The sequence below is a fragment of the Vombatus ursinus genome, unplaced genomic scaffold (assembly GCF_900497805.2).
Source record: "Vombatus ursinus unplaced genomic scaffold, bare-nosed wombat genome assembly UNPS02014812.1, whole genome shotgun sequence".
Lineage (NCBI taxonomy): Eukaryota > Metazoa > Chordata > Mammalia > Diprotodontia > Vombatidae > Vombatus > Vombatus ursinus.
In genome coordinates, this window is record NW_020954590.1 from 524001 (window position 1) to 546043 (window position 22043).

The 22043-nt window shown below is 38.8% G+C and overlaps 1 protein-coding gene across 1 annotated transcript in view; it reads left to right on the plus strand.

The window, feature by feature from the left end:
- LOC114054310 (XK-related protein 4) overlaps positions 1 to 18011 on the plus strand; it is a 463880-nt gene extending 445869 nt beyond the window's left edge. Inside the window, exon 3 of the mRNA XM_027877526.1 lies at positions 17065 to 18011. Coding sequence (XP_027733327.1) covers positions 17065 to 18011 — 947 coding nt within the window. The remainder of the gene's footprint in view (positions 1 to 17064) is intronic.
- The last annotated feature ends 4032 nt before the right edge of the window (positions 18012 to 22043 follow it).

Sequence of the window (22043 nt, forward strand, 5' to 3'; positions counted from 1 at the left end):
AGGAAGGAAGGAAGGAAGGAAGGAAGGAAGGAAGGAAGGAAGGAAGGAAGGAAGGAAGGAAGGAAGGAATCTCAAAATAGTCCCTATGCTACAAATAAAATTAAGACCATATTTTGCTTAAGTTTGGATATGATTTTATTCTCATTTTAGGCACATTTTTCCATCCAGTCAAAATGATTCCTTTTGTTTATATTCCTAATTCTTTTCTCTACCTTGCAGAATATACCATTTTCTTTTATTGCTATTTCTTTGTGACTTGCCAGTTCAGTCGAAGTATTGCACTAATGAGATCATCATCTGGAGTTAGAGTCCAATATTCATTCATTCCTCATTTAACAAAAATTGTATTAAGTACCTACTATCTGTATTTTGAATTTTTAGCTGTTAGGAGTATTTCATTCTGACAATCAAACTTATTCTTTCATAACTCTCAGTGCCACAGAGCCACTTCAGCTCTCATCTATGTTTTCCTTATTTTCCAAAATATTAAATCAGTCCCATTGTGATGGTCCAGTATGATCAATGCTTGAGTCCACATGACTCCCCCTTATTCCACCCCCATGTCACTGTCTCACTCTGTCACTGTCTCTCTTTCTGTGTCTGTCTCTCTCTCTGTGTGTCTCTCTCTCTCTTCTCTGTCCCTCCCTCATTCTCCCTACCTTCCTCCCTCCCCCCTCCCTCTGTCTCCAGCCCCTTCTCTCTTTCCTTCCCTCCCTCCATTCCCCCCCAAATACAGTGTGTATGTGTCATTATTTCATAGTTTGTCCTGAAAGTATTTGTCTTCTTTTTTTAAGAAATATATATATACATATATACATATATGTATATAGTTACTATCACTTTTTACCATCTTCTAGTATGTCTTTCAGATACTATAAGGATTTTGAATATGGGTGGTTGCATGGTAATTCTTGTTGGAATTAACCGCAGTATTATAAGCCCTAGGGTCCTAGGATTTGTCATTTTCCCTATTGATGTGCCAACTTAATGCTTTCTCTGGAAAAAAAAAAAGACTGGAAACCATCAATACCATCAATACCAATGAGTGTTTTAAAGGATACTAACAATCAGGGCGCATACACTACATTTTGCTATTTGCAAAGAAAATTGGTAACTAGTAAAGCATTATGGGAAGGAGGAACAATGGGTTCAGAATCAAAAGCCTCTGTTGTCTTTGTCTACCATTCATTCCTATGATGTCTCCGTGGTGCTGACGTTTCCACAGCTAGTCAACAACTTGCTGACAGCCCAAGCACACTGTGATCCATAGCCTATCTTGTACATTTACTTTGCAGAGGTTTTCCCTCCTTCCTGAAAATGAGAAGACAATTTAAGAGTTCGGCATTTAAGAGGGAGCCTGGTACAGTACATGGTGGTCTAGGCTTGGAGTCAGGTAAACATGAGTCCCTTTCATGCAATGAATTAAGGCATGCCATTTGCCTTGGTAAAGGGAATTCCCATATTAGAGGTTTTCACATGGACTAAATCACAGTTATTTCTCATATATGTATATATCAGGTTAGCCAAGACAACTTTTCAGAGGTTTATTCATGGTCAAATTTGATCCCACAGTTAGGGAGTACTGATTCGACTTGGTGAAAGCCTAGTCCAGATTACTAGGATGATGCTGATGGACTCAGTTTGTAGGTAGTTGCTATAACATCTCAGGGTTGGAAAGGATATCAGAAGTCATCTAGTTTTGTGGTAGATTTTTCTCCAATGCAAATCAAAAATGGTCTGTAACTTACAGCTTTAGAAAGTTGTCTATGGGGGCAACTAGGTGGCACAGTGGATAGAACACCAGCCCTGGATTCAGAAGGACCTGAGTTCAAATTCGGCCTCAGACACATAACACTTACTAGCTGTGTGACCCTGGGCAAGTCACTTAACTCCATTGCCTAATCAAAAAAAAAAAGTTGTCTATGGCTCAGATATGCTAAATAAATTTTTTATAAGACTAGTAATAGAATGTGGACTTGAACCCAGTCTTTGTGATTACCCCTCCAGAGCACTCTCCATCATACCACCCTGCCTAAAGCATAGTAACAATGGCCATTCATGTCTATGTGGTACTTTAAGATTAGAATCTTTTCAAGAAGCCTGTGAGATAATGAATAAATCAATAAATATTTTCAAGTGCCTACTATGTGCCAGGCATTGTGCTGGGGGATGTGCCGGAGGCAAAAGACAGTCCCTGCCCTCAAGGAGCTTACAATCTAATGGAGGTAACAACATGCAAACAAATATATACAAAGCAAGCTACATATAGGTCAAATAAGAAATAATTAGCAGAGAGCAGGCTGATTTTGTCCTTTGCTCTGGAAGAGGACCAAAATGACATCATTGTATTGGGGGTCAAAGTAAAGTGTGTGTGATTATGGTTCATCAGACCAATACTCCCTTGGAAGGTTCTACCACAGGTCAGGCACAAATAGTCCTTATGAACATTTGGAATGGAGATATCTCTAAATTTGAGCATCTCACATTTCTTTTGAGCTACTATTCTGCTTTGTTCATAGGGCACAGGGTCTTCTTTGATGTGGGCACACCATGCTGAATGGTCCTGTGCCAGTGTCTTCCATGTCTCTCAATCAATTCCAAAGTTCTTCAGAGACACCCTAAGAGTATCCTTGTATCGCTTCTTCTGACCTCCCCGCGAGCATTTGCTTTGTGTGAGTTCTCTGTAAAAACAATCTTTTCAGCAAATGTGCATTTGTCATTCAAACCACATGGGCAGCCTATCAGAGTTGTACTCTCTGCAGTAGAGTTTGAACACTTGGCAGTTCAGCTCAAGAAAGAACCTTAGTGTCCAGTATTTTAATCCTGCCAAGTGATCTTTCAGAATCTTCCTAAGACAATTCAGATGGAAGCAATTCAGTTTTCTGGCATGGTGCTGGTATACTGTCCAGGTTTCACAGGCATACAACCTTGAAGCCAGCACAATGGCTCTGTAGACTTTTGCTTTAATAGGCAGTCTAACACCTCTTTTCTCCCACACTTTCCTTCGGAGCTTCCCAAACTGTGAGCTAGCTCTAGTACTGGAATTAAGAAGGGTTAGGGAAGGCTTCCTGTAGAAGGTAGGATTTTAGTTGGGACTTAAAGGAAACCAGGGAGGTCAGTAGTTGGAGCAGAGAAAGAAGAGTTTTTCAGGCATGGGGGACAGCTAGAGAGAATGCCTGGAGTTGAAATGGCATGTCTTGTAGTATGAATATTATTCTACCTATTTCATAGACCCAGAGTGGTTCATAAGTGCATGAGATTTAAAACCAGAAAGAACCTTAGAGATATTCTAGTCCAACCCCTTCATTTTAGAGATCAAGAAACAGAGACTCAGAGGGATTCTTTGGCTTAACCAAAGAAAAATTACTTTGCTGTGTCAAAACTGAGATTTGAGTCTAAGTATCTCGAGACTCCACCTTCAGGGTTCTCTCCACCAGATCAAGCTGCCTCTGTACAAATATATCCAATGATATGATGCAGTAAGTGGTATACTGGAATCATCTCATACTGTCTCATGATAGCTGGTTATTAAATTTTCAATGTGACCGTGTACTCTCCAGAAATTGACAAATGCTACAAATCAGAGATTGATTTATTGTTTTGTTGCTTGCGTAGACTTGAGAAAGTGATCGAGAAAATGTTAACAATGCAGATTAAACTTAAAAGTGGGTAGATACATTTTTTCAATGAGTTGGTTGATAAACATTTACCAGTACACCCCTGGACTCTACTCATTGCCCTCCAAAAGCAGCCCATTCCGTTGTTTGACAATTCCACATCATCAGCTCCTTCTCACATGGAGCAAAAGTCTACCTCCCTGTAACTTCTACCCGTATTGTTCCTAGTTCTGTTTGTTGAACTAGATTGAATCGAGTACATCAGAATTCCTAATCCTTTTTCAAATATTTGAAAGGTTTTAATGTGGTAGATAACGATCAAGGCTCCCTTAAGTCCCCTCTTCTTCAGACTAAACATACTCCATCTCTTTAAACCAATCTTAATTTCGCATTGCTTTAACTCCCTTCACCAGCCTGTGCACTCTCCTCTAGAAACGTGCTTGCCTGTCAGTGTTCTTCCAAAAATGTAGTGCAGAGAGAACTGGACACATTGCTCAAGATGGGCTCTGACCAGGGCACAGTTAAATAGAGATAGGCTATTTCTATGCTGTTCACAGAAAATAGTGGTCCATAGAGTGATATTATGCCTAAGGATGAATCATCTTGAGGCTAATTCATTTGAACGGATATGGTCTCATCACTGTGCTGTTTGCTACTATGGGAGGTGAGTTGAATTCAGATACCCCAGCTAGTACTTTTGTTGCTGAAATGCTAAGGTAGTTGTGTAAATCAATTTGTTTGTTCCTCCATCCTACCCAGAAGAATGAAGAATCTTTTCATATCCAGACAGTAATCTACTTGAAGAGCATTCTCCTCTCCTCAGTGCTTAGCCCACAGTCTGTATCTCCTCCCAAACTCCTGCCCTCATACCAGGGGACTTTAACATACATATTGATAGTACCTCAAATATCCTAACCTCTCAGTTCCTCAACTTACTCATTCCCCATCACTCTGGACATTTTCTCTGGCTGTCATCTATGCCTAGAATGTTGTCCATCCTCATCTCCACCCTCTGGATTTCCTGGCTTCCTTCAGGCTCCTGCTTTCTGCAGGAAGCTGTTTCAATTCCTCTTCATTCTAGTGCCTTCTCTCTATTGCTTACTATTTATCCTGTATGTAGATTATTGTACAAAATAGTTTGCATGTTGTCTCTGCCATTATATTTTGAGCTTCTCCAGGGCAGCAACTGTCTTTTGGCTTTCTTTATATCCCTAGCGTGTAACACAGTGCCTGGCACATAGTAGGCATTTAAATAAATGTTTGACTGAGAGAGTCAATACATTCTTAGATACTGTCCTATTTACCTGGAAATATCTCCCTCCTTATCTTTTACTCTTGGTCTCTCTGTCTTCCTTCAAGTCCCAGCTAAAATCTAACCTTTTATAAGAAGCCTTCCTATTCCTCTTGATTCTAGTGCTTTCCCTTTGTTGATTATCTCCTGCTTATCCTGGATATAGGTTTATTTGTTTGTTTTTGTACATAGTTGTTTGCATATTATCTCTACCATTAGATTGGGAGCTCCCTGAGAGCGGGCATTGGTTTTTTGGTTTTCTTTCTGTCTCTGGTGCTTAGCATATTATTGCTGTTCAGTCATTCATTTGTATCCAGCTCTTTGTGACCCTGTGGAACACAGCACAACAGTCCCTTCTTCCACTAAAGTGTTGGACATCTTACAACCTGAGTGGCTCATCTTCCAATGTCATATCTTTTAGCACTTTAATACTGTCCATGGGGGTTTCTTGGCAAAGATACTGGAGTGGTTTGCCATTTCCCATCTTGGGTAACCCTGCACGACTTAACTCATACTTTCATTGAGCTACGCAAGTCCCTCTGCCATAACAAGGCGGTGATACAGGAGAGGAGCTGAGTATATAGTAAGTGCTTAATAAATGCTTGTTGATTCATTGCAGGCTTGAAACTGCTCAACTTTTTTGGACTCATTTCAGCACTAGAATGCCTTTCTACATCCATTGCCCCAGATGACTTCCCCTTAGAGCCTTTAATATCAGTCATTTGCTGGTCTGGTAATGTTGAGCTGTGAGCTACTTTTTCTTCTGCTTAAAGCTTCTAAGGTCCATTACTGTTCTGTTCTCTCCACAATACTGCTTCTGTTAGTTTGCTGCTGCTGCCATCTTCTGGTTCTTTGAAATTGCATCCTTTTCACATAAGGGAGGGGTTTATGGACTCTTTTGGTTCATAGCCCCAGGGGATATCTCAGGTCTTTTGTTATTCAGATCCATAGTCAGCCAGTCTTCACTATGTGTCTTTCTAAGGACTTTTCTTCTGACTCAGCTGTCACTTTTGAAATTCTGTCTCTTCTTTAAATTAGAGTCAGAAAATCCATTTCAATTCTCATCATAATCTTGGCCACTCTACACTATGCTCCCTCGGGGACCTTCACTTAATAAGAATAAAGGGGGCACTGTGAAACTAGAAACTTCTTTCCTGCCTCCTGAGTGTACCAAACATACTGCCATCCCCACAACTACAAATAACCAGAATATTAGGTGGTGGGCTTTTTTCACAATATGTTAATCATGGTATAGAATGTAAAATTAGGCATCTTTCCACAAGGTGAATTTGTATATTTATTTAGACAAGAGAAAAGGTATAAATATGCTGAAGAGTAAATACTCATTCTGAAAAAATATATATTTTCTGGTACATCAATTACCTTTCTGTTTCCCAAAGTTCTCACTCCCCTTCTTGGACTAGGGCAAGTGAGTGATTTCAGGAATAACAATCAATTCCATTCTAGAAACATTTATTAAATGTCTTTCTTCTGTAAGGAACTGTGTAAAGTAAAATTTTTTTTAAGGTAAAATAAAAGACAGAAGCCTTGACCTCAAGTAGATAACATTTTATTTGGCAGGGGTGGGGAAGATGGATGTAACTTCTACCTGGGGTGGGGATCCTGCAGTTTTGAGGCCACATGTGGCCTTCTAGGTCCTTGGGTATGGTCTTTTGACTGAGTCCAAGTTTTACAGAACAATTCCTTTTTGTGTGTGTGTGAGGCAATTGGGGTTAAGTGACTTGCCCAGGGTCACACAGCTAACAAGTGTTATATGTCTGAGGCCATATTTGAACTCGGGTCCTCCTGACTCCAAGGCCAGTGCTTTATCCACTGCACCACCTAGCTGCCCCAACAATTCCTTTTTATTAAGGGAATTTGTTCTGTGAAGTTTGGATTCAGTCAAAAGGCTGCACTTGAGGACCTAGAAGGCCACATGTGGCTCAAAGCCACAGGTTCCCCACTCCTGATCCACACATTTAATTATATAGGATATAAAGCAGGGAATGATGGAGCAAAGAAAACATTCTAGGACAAACTGGTTTGAATAAAGGTGTAGGGTTCAAATCTCGCTCTGTGTCTGAATCTTAGTTCTATCACTACCTATGTGACAATGAACAAGTCACTTAAAGTCTGTGTGGTCTATTTCCTCATCTGTAAAATGAGGAAATGGCCTCTAAAGCCTTTTCCAACTGTATGGACTGTTTTGGTTCCAACCTATGATCCTATAGGTCTAATCTGAGGTGAAAATATTTTTAGCTGAAACAGCAGGATGGTTACACAAAGGTAGGACTCTGTGAGTTGAGGAAGAGATTAATTTTGAAAGGCATAAATAAGGAAGAATTGCCAGAAGAAATGCCTAAATAAATGAGGAAGAATAGCTACCAATTATATAGTGCCTACTATGCGAAAGGCACGGCTAAGTGTTTTGCAAATATTATCTCATTTTATCCTCACAGCAATGCTGGGAAGTAGGTGCTGTTTTTATCCCTAATTTATAGTTGAGGAAACTGAGTCAAATGATATTAAGTGACTTGCCCAGGGTCACACAGCTAGTAAGTAACTAAGGCAGGATTTGAATATAGTTATCCTTTCTATCACTGTGCAAACAGTGTTTTTCTGCCTCACAGCTAGGGAAGGTCCACAGATCTGCCTTTTGTAGAGAGGAGAGAGACATGCTCATTCTATTTGTCTAAGAATCAGAGAATTAGAGAACTTGGTTCATTTCCCTGAGCCTCCTTCATCAAGGGAATTGGGCTATAAATCCCATGAAGCTTTCTCTGGAGATTTCCAAGAATTCTTACTTATCACATGACTATAAGAATATGATATGAGAATAGATTATTTCAGAGTATTTGGAGACTGGCATCTCAAACTGGAGTAGCGTTAATGTAGGGAAAGAGAAATAGAGTCAGACAGAAGGAAAAGCAGAGATGGGTAGGTAGAAGTGGAAAAAGGGAGTAACCACAAAAAGAAAAACATACAAAAAGGAGTACAGTAACTGAGATCAGAGGTAAGGTAAATTAGGTAGCTGCCTAAAGTGATGAATTGAGAGGTAACACAACCAGCAACAATTTTTAATATGTGTAACAATGACTACAGTAGCTTCCACTGCCTAAACCGCCCCCCCACCAGGGTTCTCCAGGCACCCTCAAGGGATCTGGGTATACCTAGCATCTGCCATTGACTCAAGAAGCCACTGATAATGCTTCCTCAATTTTAGGGATCCCCTGAACTCCCAGTTCCATTTAGCCACTTAACTATTAGATTAGTTTTTATGAAAAAATATTTACTTTAAAGGTATAGTTTAAAAATATTTACAGTTATCCCTTCCACATCACAGAAGTGGCCCCCACAATCTAGAAAATCCACATAAAATGTTTTGGCCCTCCCTTTGTACCAGAGAAGTCTGAATTTTTATGGCATTAAAAGATAAACTATGTTGATATTATACAATAACATACATATACTTTATGCATTTCTGAGCTTCTAAACTTTTTCTACATTGTCTGCTGGCCTTCTTGTGTCACTTGTGGCTTCCACAAAACTCCAAAAATTCCCATTTAATTTTTTATGCCGACTCACGATATATTTAAATGGCAATGGGGAAAGTCTCAATGAGGAAGGGATAACTGTAGCCCCTAGCACCTCAAGGGCATAATCCCCCCTTTCACTACCTCAGTCTCTCAGGAGTGGAGGGAGGTCAGGGCATCTCTCTTGATTGAGCAGTATCTCAGCCTGTTCCTCTGTAAAGAGTTCATTTACCCTTGGGTGTTTTCTGAGATGTTTTAATCTGTTGAGCTCATATTTCTATTTACTATCTGCTTGAATAAATAAATTCACTCATAATTCACTATTTGTGATGCTCTTTTAATGTAACCAGCATTTGATGGGAATTAGTCAAACCTGCGAGTGTAAGCTTGTGTGTTACTTTTTGCTTTTTTCCCTTTTTTAAGAGCTGGAGACCAACTGGAATCTAAAAATATTGCCTCTAGACCAGAAATATTTAGGGAGACAGATAAATAAAATTCTAATCAGGTATCTCTCTCTCTCAGAGATAACAGAGTACCCAGCTTTATGGCCCTTTTTCTTGCTCCCTTCGAGGCAGAAATCAAAGTCTCCGTTGAAAGGAGTGGGCAAAATTTCAATGATAGCTATCCATGCCTCCCCAAAAGCTTCTTTTGATCATTTATTTGAATATATACATGCCTAGGACATTCAAAAACCTTACCCCAATTCTGAAAGGAAAAGGGAAAGAAAGAGACAAAGATGGAGACTTTGCAACTTTGAACTGTTAGTAAACCTCACTTTATCCACTGTTCACTTGTTCTACGAGCTTCAGAATGCTGCCACCATTCATCATTGTCCCCTGAATTAGAAAGTAGCCCACAACCCATCAAATGCTCTTTATCCTTAAATCTTCAGATACTCTGCTATAAAAGGGACAGCTGCAGCCGCCTCCCTGAGAGTGATTATTCTCTGGGTTTCAGAGACACTGACCAAGGCAATATTCAAGGTCCAACTTATAGGCTGGCCATTTCTCATTCTTGATCCAGGTGGTTTCAACTGGAAGAAAAACTTCTAGGAGCATTTTTCTTTCACAAGCCTTTCATTTCATGCTCTATGCCAACTGCCCGAGGAGGAAAAATATTCCTGAGCTTATGGAGACTGAACACATTGTCACACCATCTATTGTCACTGAATTGTTTTATTCAAAGGCAGATAAATTGTTCAGGATGCAGTGTGATGAGAAAACAGAGGCCCGCGCATCAGTCAGATACCATGACGCAATTGATCTAATGCATCAGAGCAGCATTGCCTGTGAACACTGGGATTCCAAAGGCTCAGCTACATGGCACCTCAGTCAGGCTGCCTGCAAAACCCCCTTCTCAGAACTGCAGCATCTTATCTGGAAACCTATCTGTGTTCTCTCAACTCAAGCAAAAAGAACAGCTCCCATCTTCCCACGTCCAGGAGAAAGCAAACCTTGCTCCCTCTGCTTTCTCGTTAAGATGCCGGCCCCTTCTGTTTCTTTAAGTTTGCTTGAATGACGTAAAGCAGACAGTGAGGACAACAGGAGCAACCCCAGAGCCAGGCACCTCCTGAGAAAGTGGGAAACAATGCAGTAGTCGGGGCTGCCTCTGACAGTAGCAAGAGTAGGGGGCTGGCACTCAGAAAACCTGGACTCTCGTCTGGGCTCCATCACTGGCTGGTAATGGGCCTTGGGCAAATCCCATAACCTCTCAGACGTCTGTTTCCTCAACTGTAAAATTAGAATCGGTCTAGGTGTTCTCTAAGGGCCCTTTTAGTGCTAAAAGTCTACAAAATCATCTTTTTATGTGAACAAGTCCCTGGGGGTGGGGGCAGGGGTGGAAGATAGGGCATTCTTACTGCTTGGTTAGTGTTTGGAAATGTTTTAAGAGTATTGTGTGAATGTGTGTCAGGGCGGAGGGGTCTGTCTGTCTGTGCACATCCGTCTGTCTGTTATGAAAAGCAATGATAAAGAAAAAAGCAAAAATAGTCGTGGAGAAGAGATGTCCCTCTCCACTCAGCAGGGAGGTGGGAAAACCTTAGAGTCAGATTTTGTATTGTCAGACCTTGTTGCTGTATCACTCAGTTCCTCATCTGTAAGATGAGCTGGAGGAGGAAATGGCAAACCACTGCAGTATCTTCTCCACAAAAACTCCAAATGGGGTCGTGAAGAGTCAGACACGACTGAAACGACTGAACAGCAGTTGCTATATCATGTCTTGCATGCAACTATTTTTCCTTGTTAGAAGGGAAGGATAAATTGGGAGGAAAGGGAGAGGAATTAGTTGTATATTCACAATCCTTTGCATATAAACAAGAGGCATCAATAAAACTTTGTTTTTAAGAAAAGCAGTGAGAAAATATATATATATATATTTCCTGGTGAACAACCTAAGAGTCCTCAACTTTGTATTTTAATATAATGAAATTACCACAAGTCGTTAACAAATTAAAACAAAAGATTTAAAAGACTACATTTTTCTATCATCTTAGAGACTTGACTGGGCCACTGAGAGGTTGAATGACTTGGGGTCACACAGAGAGTATGTGTCCAAGAGATGTAATTTGAACCCAGGTCTTCCTAACACTCTCCCTTAGGCAACACTGCCTATTTTATATAAGCAGCTCTCTAAGCTGTAAATTGCAGCACAGGAACTGATATGCATGAATAGAGGGAGTTTCCTCACAAAGAATTCCCCAAACCAATGAAATCCCAGGTTCAGTCCAAAGACCATTCATTATTTTCCATAATATTCGTTGACATTTATGTAGCACTTTAATGTTTGCAAAGTGTTTTATCATATTATCTTTCTTAATCCTTACAACAACCTTGCAAAGTACAGGTAACAGAGATGAGGAAACTGAGGCTTACAGGTTGAATGACTTATCCTTTGATGTACAGCTAGCAAGTATAGAGGCAAGATTTAAACTCAGGTCTCTCCTGACTTCAAGTTAAGCAACCACACTGTCTCCTTAATATATGGCATTATTGATATAATCTGATCTGGCAATATAAACACATGAGCTAAGAGTACTTTTTCATAAGAACAGCAATATCATTAATATGATTACAGTGCAGGCATAACTAATAGCAGTGAGAGAGATTCTAGTCAGATCCAGAACCCCTCTTTCTGATCTAATTTCACTTAAAAGATGCTAAATGTGACAATGATAACATCAGTGCAAAAAGAAAAAAAAACTATCAACAAAACAGAAAAAAACATAAATGAAAACAAAAAGAAGTGGACACAAACAGTATATCATTGTTACTAATATGCTATATTTACACTTCAAAATTGTACATAATACAAGTTTACAGATTCATATACAATCATATTTTTTGTTCTTTGCATTCCACAACGTCTGTGTTCTAGATGATTGTTCATAATAAAATTTCAAATATGAAAAAAAAAACCACCACAATATTACCACCACATATAGATAGATAATGATGGGGAAATCCTTGCCTCTATAGAGATGGGAGACTAATTATGGAGACTGACCAAATGGCTCCAAGATTTCATCTTGATAAGGGAACAAAGCAAAAGAGAATTATAAAGACAAACTGATTATGGATTTTTCTCTATTATTTTACAGTTATGGTTAACATTTTGATGTCACAATGGACTTAAACTTCTATTTTCAGCAACCCTTATAGATTTAGGCTGTGTCTACAATTGAAAGCTAGTTTAAGCATTTTCCTTGATTTCACTAGTTTAAAAATTACTTGAATCAAGACAGTTTATTTGAGTTGGTCAGAATGGACAGGTGAGCATATGTGTCAATCAATCAAAAAATATTTATTAAGCACATACTTGGGCACTATGCTAAATGCTAAAGAATCAAAGAGAAAAACAAGCAGACCCTCCCTTCAAAGAAGTCACTCTCCGATGCTGGAGACAACATATAAGTAACTAGATTCATACAAGATATATACAGAATAGAAAGGAGACATACAAGTCAGCGATTGTGTTGCACAAGACAATCTCAAAGATAGAGACTCACCCTGACTAATGCTGTGATGCCACCTTCAAAAATGACTGACAGGACTCCCAGCAAATGAAAGGAAAATTTCCCTGAGGCTGTATCTTGAAACAAGTACACTTTGGCTAGTTTGGCTGACTTAGTTATTTGGGATTTGAGCTCCTTTAACTGTCACAGCTTAGCAAGAGAAAAACAAGCAACTCACCCACTCTACTAAAATATCCCATGGGAATATGCAAGGCTCACTGTTTCCTTGGATCATAGTGAATTCCAATTGAATTGGACAGTCATGATATGATTTCTCAAGGTTCCTTTTAACCATGTGGTTACTTATTTAATAGAGATGGTAAAATCACAATGACTTTCCAGAAAATCATTTTAATATATATTTCAGGTCTTCTCTTTGTTTTCATATTGCATTTGAAGTACTAGTCCATTTTAAAGTTACACATTATGTGGTTCAGTTCAATTCAAAGGAAAAAAATGAGAAAGATATATGTAGATATAATTATTTTGATGTATGTGTGAGTAAAATCAGCAACCTGTTAAAAATAGGGGGATTATAACTGTGATTTTATTAGTATAGAGAGTCCCACTATGGAAATTCCCTCTGCATCAATGAACATCTACAACTTCTTCTCTAACATACAGTCTTGGGTTGTTTCCTAGATCACTAAGAGATTAAGTGGCTTGTCCATAGTCACTCAGTTAGTATGAACCAGCAGCAAGACAATCCCAAGTCTTTCTGATTCCAAGATCAACTTTCTATCCACTATGTCACAGTGTCTATAGACATCAATAATTAGCAACTGTATTCAATATAGTGAGAGGTAGCCTAGTGTAGTAACAAAAAGACAGCCTCAGATCAAGAAGATAGAGAAGATGACCACTCAAATTCTGCCTCTGCCACATTCTAATTCTACAATCACATCCAAGTCTGCTTAACCTCTCAGGGTACCAGACAACTCTCTAAGACTGTCATTTACAGAAGGATGTCCAAACTGCATCAGTGGAAGAAATTTATGCATCAGGAATCCCTGCACTGTTGAAATCAGAATTCCAGATGCACCTCAATTTTTTGTTTTTTGTTGAATTTATTTTATTTTTAATTTATGGAATAAAATAAGCATTTCTATAACATAGTATGATTTAAAAAATGATTGCACAAGAATCTACAAAACTATTATGTATAACTTGCTATTCATTTTAAATACACAACAAAATTATTATGCAAATTTCTTTTTTTCTTTTTTTGTCTTCCCTCCTTCTCCCCACCCTAGAGATGTTCACCATTAGACAAAAATATGTGTATGTATATCTATATAGGTTAGATGTAGATATATGTATATACATATATACACATATACACATGTTTGTATGTATATGTGTATGTGTGTGTAAAATTATTCTATACATACTTCTACTTATCAGTTCTTTCTCTAGATGCAGATAGCATCTTTCTTCATATGTCCTTTATAGTTAATTTGGGTATTTACAACAATCAGAATAATTCATTCGCTCAAAGTCATTCTTAAAACTATGTTGCTGTCATGGTGTACGATGTTCTCTTGGTTCTGTTCATTTTGCTTTTCATTATTTTGTGCAAGCCTTTCCATGTTTTTCTAAGATCATTGAGCTCATCATTTCTAATAGCACAACTGTAGTTAATTGCTTAGCATGCCAAAAGGGTTATGGCTTTTTTCTTTTTGAGAACTCATGGAACATAGAGTAAACACAAGCACATTTTTCCTATTCCCACAAAAACACTCTGTAGATGTCCTAATAGCCCCTGACGAGGCCAGTAAGCCCAAGTTTGTTTTCTCAGACTACTAGATTTAAGAAAAGAATATAAGTGGGGGCATAATCTATCTGCCAGTTTATGAATCATAGTACATTAGTTATCATACTACATACATATACAGATTGAAATGCATCTGAAAACAACAAATATTTATCTAGCACCCATTATGTTTGGAGGACCATGTTAGTTTCAAGAGAATATAGAAAGTTTAGATATGACAAAGCCCCTGTCCTCATGCAGTTTACAATCTATAGCAGATAATATAATATTATGCGACGAGAACATTAAAGACCTACAATCAAAATGTTTTTTGATATCAGAGGGGAAACGTCATCACCATCACGAGGGGGGAGAGGGGATTGGATAGGACCAGGCAAACATCAGGGAGGAGACAGCATTTGAATTGAATTTTAAAGGATGGAGTGGAATTCAACAGACACAGGGTAGGTAAGAGTAGAGCCCATTTTAGAGGGTCATACATACAGCGATGCAGTTTGACTGGAGCATAGAGTACAAGGACGGGACTAATAAGACAGGAAAGCTGGGATGGCACCAGATAGTAGAGGACTTGTACTGCCAGCGCTAAACTGCTTAACCCTTATTCCAGAGGCAATAGGGAGCCACTGAAGGTTTTTGAGCAATAGGAGGTATGCTCCAACCAATGATCTTTATGTGACATCTATGAATTCTTTGATGACGTTAAAACAAAATACATTACTCTCTGTCACTCACCTTTCTCTCACTTGTGCTTCACCTAAGCACCTTCATCTTCTGCTGCAGTGTACCCAGAGTTAGGAAGATCTGTGTTCAAACCCATTCACTACTTGCATGACCTTTGACGAGTCACTTGCTGAGCCTCAGTTTTCCTACCTGCAAAATGGGATAATATTAGCATCTGTCTCATATGGTTGTTAGGAAGACCAAATGAGACAACAAATTTACAGAGCTCTGCAAACCTGAGGGCACTATACAAACGTAAGCCATTGTTATGTTTTATTATTAACTTTCTTTTCCTTGTCATTTTTTCCACTTTTTGCCCTCTCTGCTCTATTTTACTTTTTCTGTTCTTTTTGCTTTTTTGTATCTATGCATATTTTATAAAACCTTTGGATATTTTCCACCTTCTAGAAATTAATTTACATCCAACTACTGGCCTATTTTGCGTACTAGTCTTTGACTAAAAAGTTGACCTATAAATATTTTCCTAAAAGTCTGTGAAGATGCTGTTTTGAATGATTTCACAATTGACAGAAAGAAACTGAAGATCTTGTCATAAGATTTTTTGCAAGGGGAGGAGCAGGAAAAAATGGGCTTGTTAAGGGTGGGTTTGGGAAGATGTTATTGGAAAGTATGTGCTTTGTCAGTAACTATTATTCAGGCAATTTAACCTACTGAAGGTTTCCAAATAAAAGAAGTACTCTGAATGATCTTCAAAAATTGTTTTGTTTTGTTTTGTTTTGTTTTGTTTCTCTCTCAAGTAGCATGATTCCCACAGGGACTATTTATTTTAAAATTCATTTTTTTAGGATTACAGGCAACAACCTTTTTATTGTCTAGAGATGTTTTTAAAGCCTTCATTCCATCATGAGGTATATGAGTTGTCACTAAGGGTTGCTACTATTTGTGAAAAGGGGAAATGGATTGTAACTCCTATAAGCCCCAGATCTGGTGATACTCAAAATCTGATTTTAGAACTGAGTAGCCATCTGTACAAGTAAAAACATAAAGCCTTTTGCCATTCAAGAAAACAAGGTATGTTTAAAAAAAATTTCCGGGAACAACATGTATTCTAGGTCAAGGGGTCAGTGAGGCAGCTCCTAATGAAAAATCCATTGGATTAAACATTAACTTCACCAGCAGAAATCAACAAAAATGACGAAGGAATGGAAAAGAGGGAAGTGCCAGATATGGATTAAAGACACAAGTGGGGCAAGGGTTGGGGTCAGGAGGACCATCAGGAAAGAGACTTTAGCTGAGTCTTGGAGGAAGCCAGGAAATCTAAGAAACAGAGGGAAGAAGGGAGAGTGTTTCAGACTTGGAAGGGCAGCCCACACAAAGGCAAGGAGATGAGGCATGAAGTATTGCATAGAAAGAAAGGTAAGTCATCCATTCTAATTGGATCCTAGAGTACAGTGAGAAGAGTTAAGTCTAAGAAGGCTTACAGAGGAGGTAAGAGGGAGCTACTAGAATTTATTGATCAGGGGAGTGGTATGTTCAAACCCAAACTTTGGGAAAATCACTTCAGAAACAGAATAGAGTATGGGTTGGAAAAGGGAGGGAAAATTCTCTTCACACTATTCCCACTTTTCTCTGTGCTGTGTAGACCCTAGTTAGCATTTTCTTTTAGGATCAAATGAGCTAACTTACATAGAGTGTTTTGTGAACCTTAAAATGCTGCATTAATGCCAGCTATTTTCATTAGGAGCTCTCTGCCTGCAAATACATACCCTCTACAATCTGGTCCCAGCCTTGCATTCCAGGATAACTTCATATTACTTCTTTCCTTGTGCTCTATCCTCCAGTCAACTGGACTGCTCTTTGTCCCCCTTGTGTGTCTTCATTTGTGTTGTTCCCTATGCCTGGAATGTTCTCTCTCCTATCTTCATATAGCATTCCACTTCATGACATCTCTGGGAGATAGGAACAGAGAAAGAATATATCATCAACCTTTTAGAAAAGCTGATACAGCAGAGGAGTCCACACATCCTAGCTAGGCTGCAGCAGGTCCAAATTCTATTCTTCCAAATTCCAGTCTGGCATGTTTCTCAGGAGACTTTGTTAACTCCCACCACTCAGTTCATGTTCCTTTCTCTAAATCGCTGTTCTGTTTGTTTTTCCAGGTCTCACTGCTGCGGCCTCCCTTGTGTCCTTGGCTTGGGCCTTGGCCTCCTACCAGAAAGCCCTTCGGGACTCCCGTGATGACAAGAAACCCATCAGCTACATGGCTGTCATCATCCAATTTTGCTGGCATTTCTTCACCATCGCCGCCAGGGTCATCACCTTTGCCCTCTTTGCCTCTGTTTTCCAGCTCTACTTTGGGATCTTCATTGTCCTTCACTGGTGCATCATGACCTTCTGGATCGTCCACTGTGAGACGGAATTCTGCATCACAAAATGGGAGGAGATTGTCTTCGACATGGTGGTTGGGATCATCTATATCTTTAGCTGGTTCAATGTGAAGGAAGGCAGGACACGTTGCCGTCTCTTCATTTACTATTTTGTGATTCTTTTGGAAAATACTGCCTTGAGTGCCCTCTGGTACCTATACAAGGCTCCCCAGATTGCAGATGCATTTGCCATACCAGCGCTGTGTGTGGTATTCAGCAGCTTTTTAACAGGCATTGTTTTTATGCTGATGTATTATGCCTTCTTTCACCCCAACGGACCCCGTTTTGGGCAGTCACCAAGCTGTGCTTGTGAGGACCCGATAGCAGCCTTCACTCTTCCCCCAGAAGTGGCCACGAGCACTCTAAGGTCCATTTCCAATAACCGCAGCGTTGCCAGTGATCGGGATCAGAAGTTTGCAGAGCGGGATGGGTGTGTGCCTGTATTTCAGGTGAGGCCAACTGCTCCTTCCACCCCATCCTCCCGACCACCAAGGATTGAAGAGTCAGTCATTAAAATTGACCTGTTCAGGAATAGATACCCAGCCTGGGAGAGACACGTGTTGGACAGAAGCCTACGGAAGGCCATATTAGCTTTTGAATGTTCCCCTGCTCCTCCGAGGCTACAGTACAAAGACGATGCTCTTATTCAGGAGCGGCTGGAGTACGAAACTACTTTATAGAAAACTGAAAGTCTTGAAGGAGCCATGACGTTACAGTCCAGATTAAGGGTTGACAGCAGGGCTGTGGCAATAACTATACTCTATTGTAAAGTAGAGCAAGGAGCTGTAAAGGTCTTAGTCTGGCTGTCATCATGATTATCATTTGATCCACAGGCTGCAGACTGGTGGCTGTAATACCATTTTCAGAGAAGCAGCCCCTGAGAGTCTCAGTTCCTTCAGCTGGGGAGCAGATCCCCAGCTCTTGACTCTTTGTTCCTATCAAACTCCTGCACAGAGCTTTCAATCAAAACTACAGGAAGAGTTTAATGTGTACATGCTGCCTCCAACTAATAGGGCATTTTAATGGGTTTACCTGATCTTTGCATAAAGACATATTCAATCATGATCTGTATAACACACACACACATATATACAACACACACTATACACCCGCTACACACACACACACACACACACACACACACACACACACACCAATCTTCTGTCAAAATGGTTTAGGTAGTTTGTCAATATAAAGCTCTGTTTTTCACAGGAACAAAATGAGAAAATATATTTCCTCAAGACTCCAGAAAAAGAAACGTTCTTTTTTTTTTAAATTGGTAAATATTTTCTCATTTGGAAAAAAAAAACTACCATGTATGTCAGCCTACCAGCGGACAGCAAATGAAAGTGCACTTGCACAAGTGTTAATATTGATGGAATGGTTAGTTTTCTATGAAATTCAGGGTTTATTTTCATTAAGATTTTCAGTTGACAGCATCCTTTTTGACAGAAATCCTATGCAGCACATTTATGGCTTTCAACAAGACCAAGGAGCTCTAAGAACTTAGTGATGTAAATTAAATGATAATCATGATTCAGTATTTAATTGCAAAAAAAAAGAGTAAGAGAGAGAATAAAAGGAAGGAAGGCAGGAAAAAATGGCAAAATCAAAGCATGGGTTTTCCAGGCTTCTGGAGACCATGTTTTTGCATTGTAAAGGGACAAGCATCTGGAGATTAAAATGCCGTAACTTGAATTTGTTTCAGGACGCAGAATGCATGGCTCTGTGTGTGAATGTATGCAGGTGCAGTGCGATGAGAGTACATGACATGCCATACCCTTCTAGTGCCAAACATTGTCGAACTACGAGATTGATACTAATGCCCAAGGGACAGAACCCGAGTAGCACGAGCCCTACGGAAAGAGGAAGCAAGGAAGAACAATCGCGTTCTCCACATATACAGACAGTTTGGTTTATCTTTTCCCCCAACCCAAGCTGAAAGTGATGTGTCTTTTAGAGGCTTTGGGCCACTCATTAGTAAGTATGAGCAGACAAAACCAATGAAATAAGTGATGGGAAAAGCCCTTTCGAACTTCTGGAAGGCTTGTCTCTTTATCTAGCTAATGATATGTTTGAATTGTTTGTACAAAAAAATAAGATTCTGGGTTTTAAATACCTCCCTACAGCAAGTAAATGTTCTCTTTTTTTCTGTTGGAAATGTCCTCCCTCATGGTGCTTTTGGTTGCATTAAAGGTGCAGGTCAAATTTTAATAGTATTTTTTTTATAGCTGGTGCAGAGTGGAATAACTCATGGATTATTTCGATATTTTTGTAATGAAAAATGTATGTTACATATAGAAGATGTTTCCTTTTTTATAGACCTGGACTCTTTTAAAGCATCCCATGCTCCTTAGTTATTTGGGAAGTTAGAAAGGGGTCCACATGTCCCATTAGCTTGTTCTCTAGATGGAAAAAGATGTATTTCTCCTATAAGGTCACCTTGCTTTGTAGCCCTGGAGTTCCCAGAGTCTGGCTATGGGTTTGTTTGTTTGTTTGTTTGTTTTCTGAATATCAGGTGAAGAAGATATCAGAACCAAACTAAAAATAGTTTGCCAAGAACTAGAAGCTTTCCAAGGAAACCATTTTTCATTGGCTATTTCCATCTAGTTCATAAATTTTGAGCTGGAAGGGATCTTATAAGTCATCTAGGCCAATGTCTTCATTTTGGAAACTAAGGATCAAAAAAGTGAAGTGATTTACCCAAGGTCATACAGATAATTATCAGTAAGCCAGGTTTTGAACACTGGTCTTCAGACTACAAAGAAGGAGACCATAGCAAAAAAAAATGTTAATTTTCAACATTCATATTTCATTTTAATTGGACTAATTTGATTTCAGCTAAATAATTGATTAAGTTGCTTTCTTTAAAATATCAGTCTTGCTAATTTGATGTATCTGTTTGACCCAAAAATCCCTTTAAAATGACCAAACAGTTATGCAGGTAGCTTCAGTCTGTCCACAACCAATCACTGGTAATGTCAGTATTTTAACCTTTGCCAATAGGTATGTAATGCAGCGACTGTTATCCCTATAACAATACTCACAAAGTAAAGTGACAGGGTTCCTACCAGACCAGGGTTTTTTGTATTTAATCCAAAAGCCATTTTTAACGATAAACAATGTTTATCGATAAAACTTCATCTTTTCCTAGTACTACAGGACTTGCTCCTCCAAGAAATAGCTCTGTTAGAAAATAACAATCACATGTAGGTGTAATGAGACAACTGGGCTTACCAGGGAAAATCCAGGAAGATGCTGCTTTCCAGCAGCTGGTAAACATTTAGGGATAAGTTTTCCACCCCAGTCAGTCATTTCTATAATATTTTAAGATTAAAATTAGCATGTCAGCTGATGTGTCCCCTCTGGGAATTTCAAACACTAAATTTTAATGTGCGTAAATTCAACTTGAAGAATTATGAGTCACAAATGTCATTTTTCTACCCAAAACACGAAAGTAGTAATTTTCAAGAATCCAGCATTTTAGTCCCATCAAATCTACTGTATTTTTGACGTCATGAATAACTGTCAGGATTAGATAGGATTGTGCTAATCATCACAGACCACAACAGACACAATCATTTCTTATTCAAGTATTCATGTCAAAGGGATATAGGGACATGAATCTTGTGGTAGACAGGACCTCAGAGACCATCTTGTCCAACAGTTATTTTATAGTCGAGGAAACTGAGACTGAAGGAGGTTAAGTGACTTGCCAAAGGTCACACAGTGTCACAGGTGACTCTCAGTGGACTCTTACCTCACCTATTGATAAAGACAAAATGACAATGCTGTTATACGAAAAATAATGTCATCTAACTGAAAAGTAATTGATTGGCTAGATAAAGAAGCTATAGTTACAGAAAAAGACTTTTTTTCATGGATTATTAAATGTGGTAGGTTCTCTGCTTTCCATCATGGTTTGAGAATAGGATGCCCTATTCTAACTGTAAATCTATATTATTTTGAGAATTAATGGTTGCCATAATATTATTATATTATTATGGCAATTAAGTTTCCAGATAAACCACACCACTAATTTTTGAAGATTTCAAATACAATGTAATTAGAACTAAAACTACATAAATGTAATTTAACCTTTTGGATGATTTGGGAAACACACAAAGTTCAGGGTCAACATTACAAAAGCAGGCATTGATATAGAAATGTTTATTCATAGAATGTTGGATAACAGAGAGTCTACTGTATTTGGGTTTAAAGAGATCTTTGTCACATTATAAAGGTGCAAAATATGATTTATGTAACTGAATTATTTCCTTTCAATAATTTATTTTCAATCTTCAGTAATTTTCTAAAAGAAAGTTCTTAAAAGTCCAGGTAGGGGGTAGTATGTAATGTATAAGACTTGAATACTAGCTTGAAAGTGTCTGGAAAACTAGCATCTTTATCAGTGATCTCTGAACTCCTAATGCTTTGGGTTCACCTGTATTCCTTTGTTCCTCTCATCAAAGGAAGGTTCTACATAGTGCTTATTTATAGAACATGATGAAATTCTTTGATGAAAAGGTGTTATAAAATTTTACATTGATGAAATAAAACATTAATTCCCAATTGGAAATGTAATGACCCTATATAAGTCTTGACTCTAGCCAAAAGTTTGTCAACTTAAATGCAAAAGCAGTGAGGTTTGTTTTTTTTTCTCCTAAATGTTAAGTCCCAAATTTGATAGTGTTCTTTAAACCATCTTCACA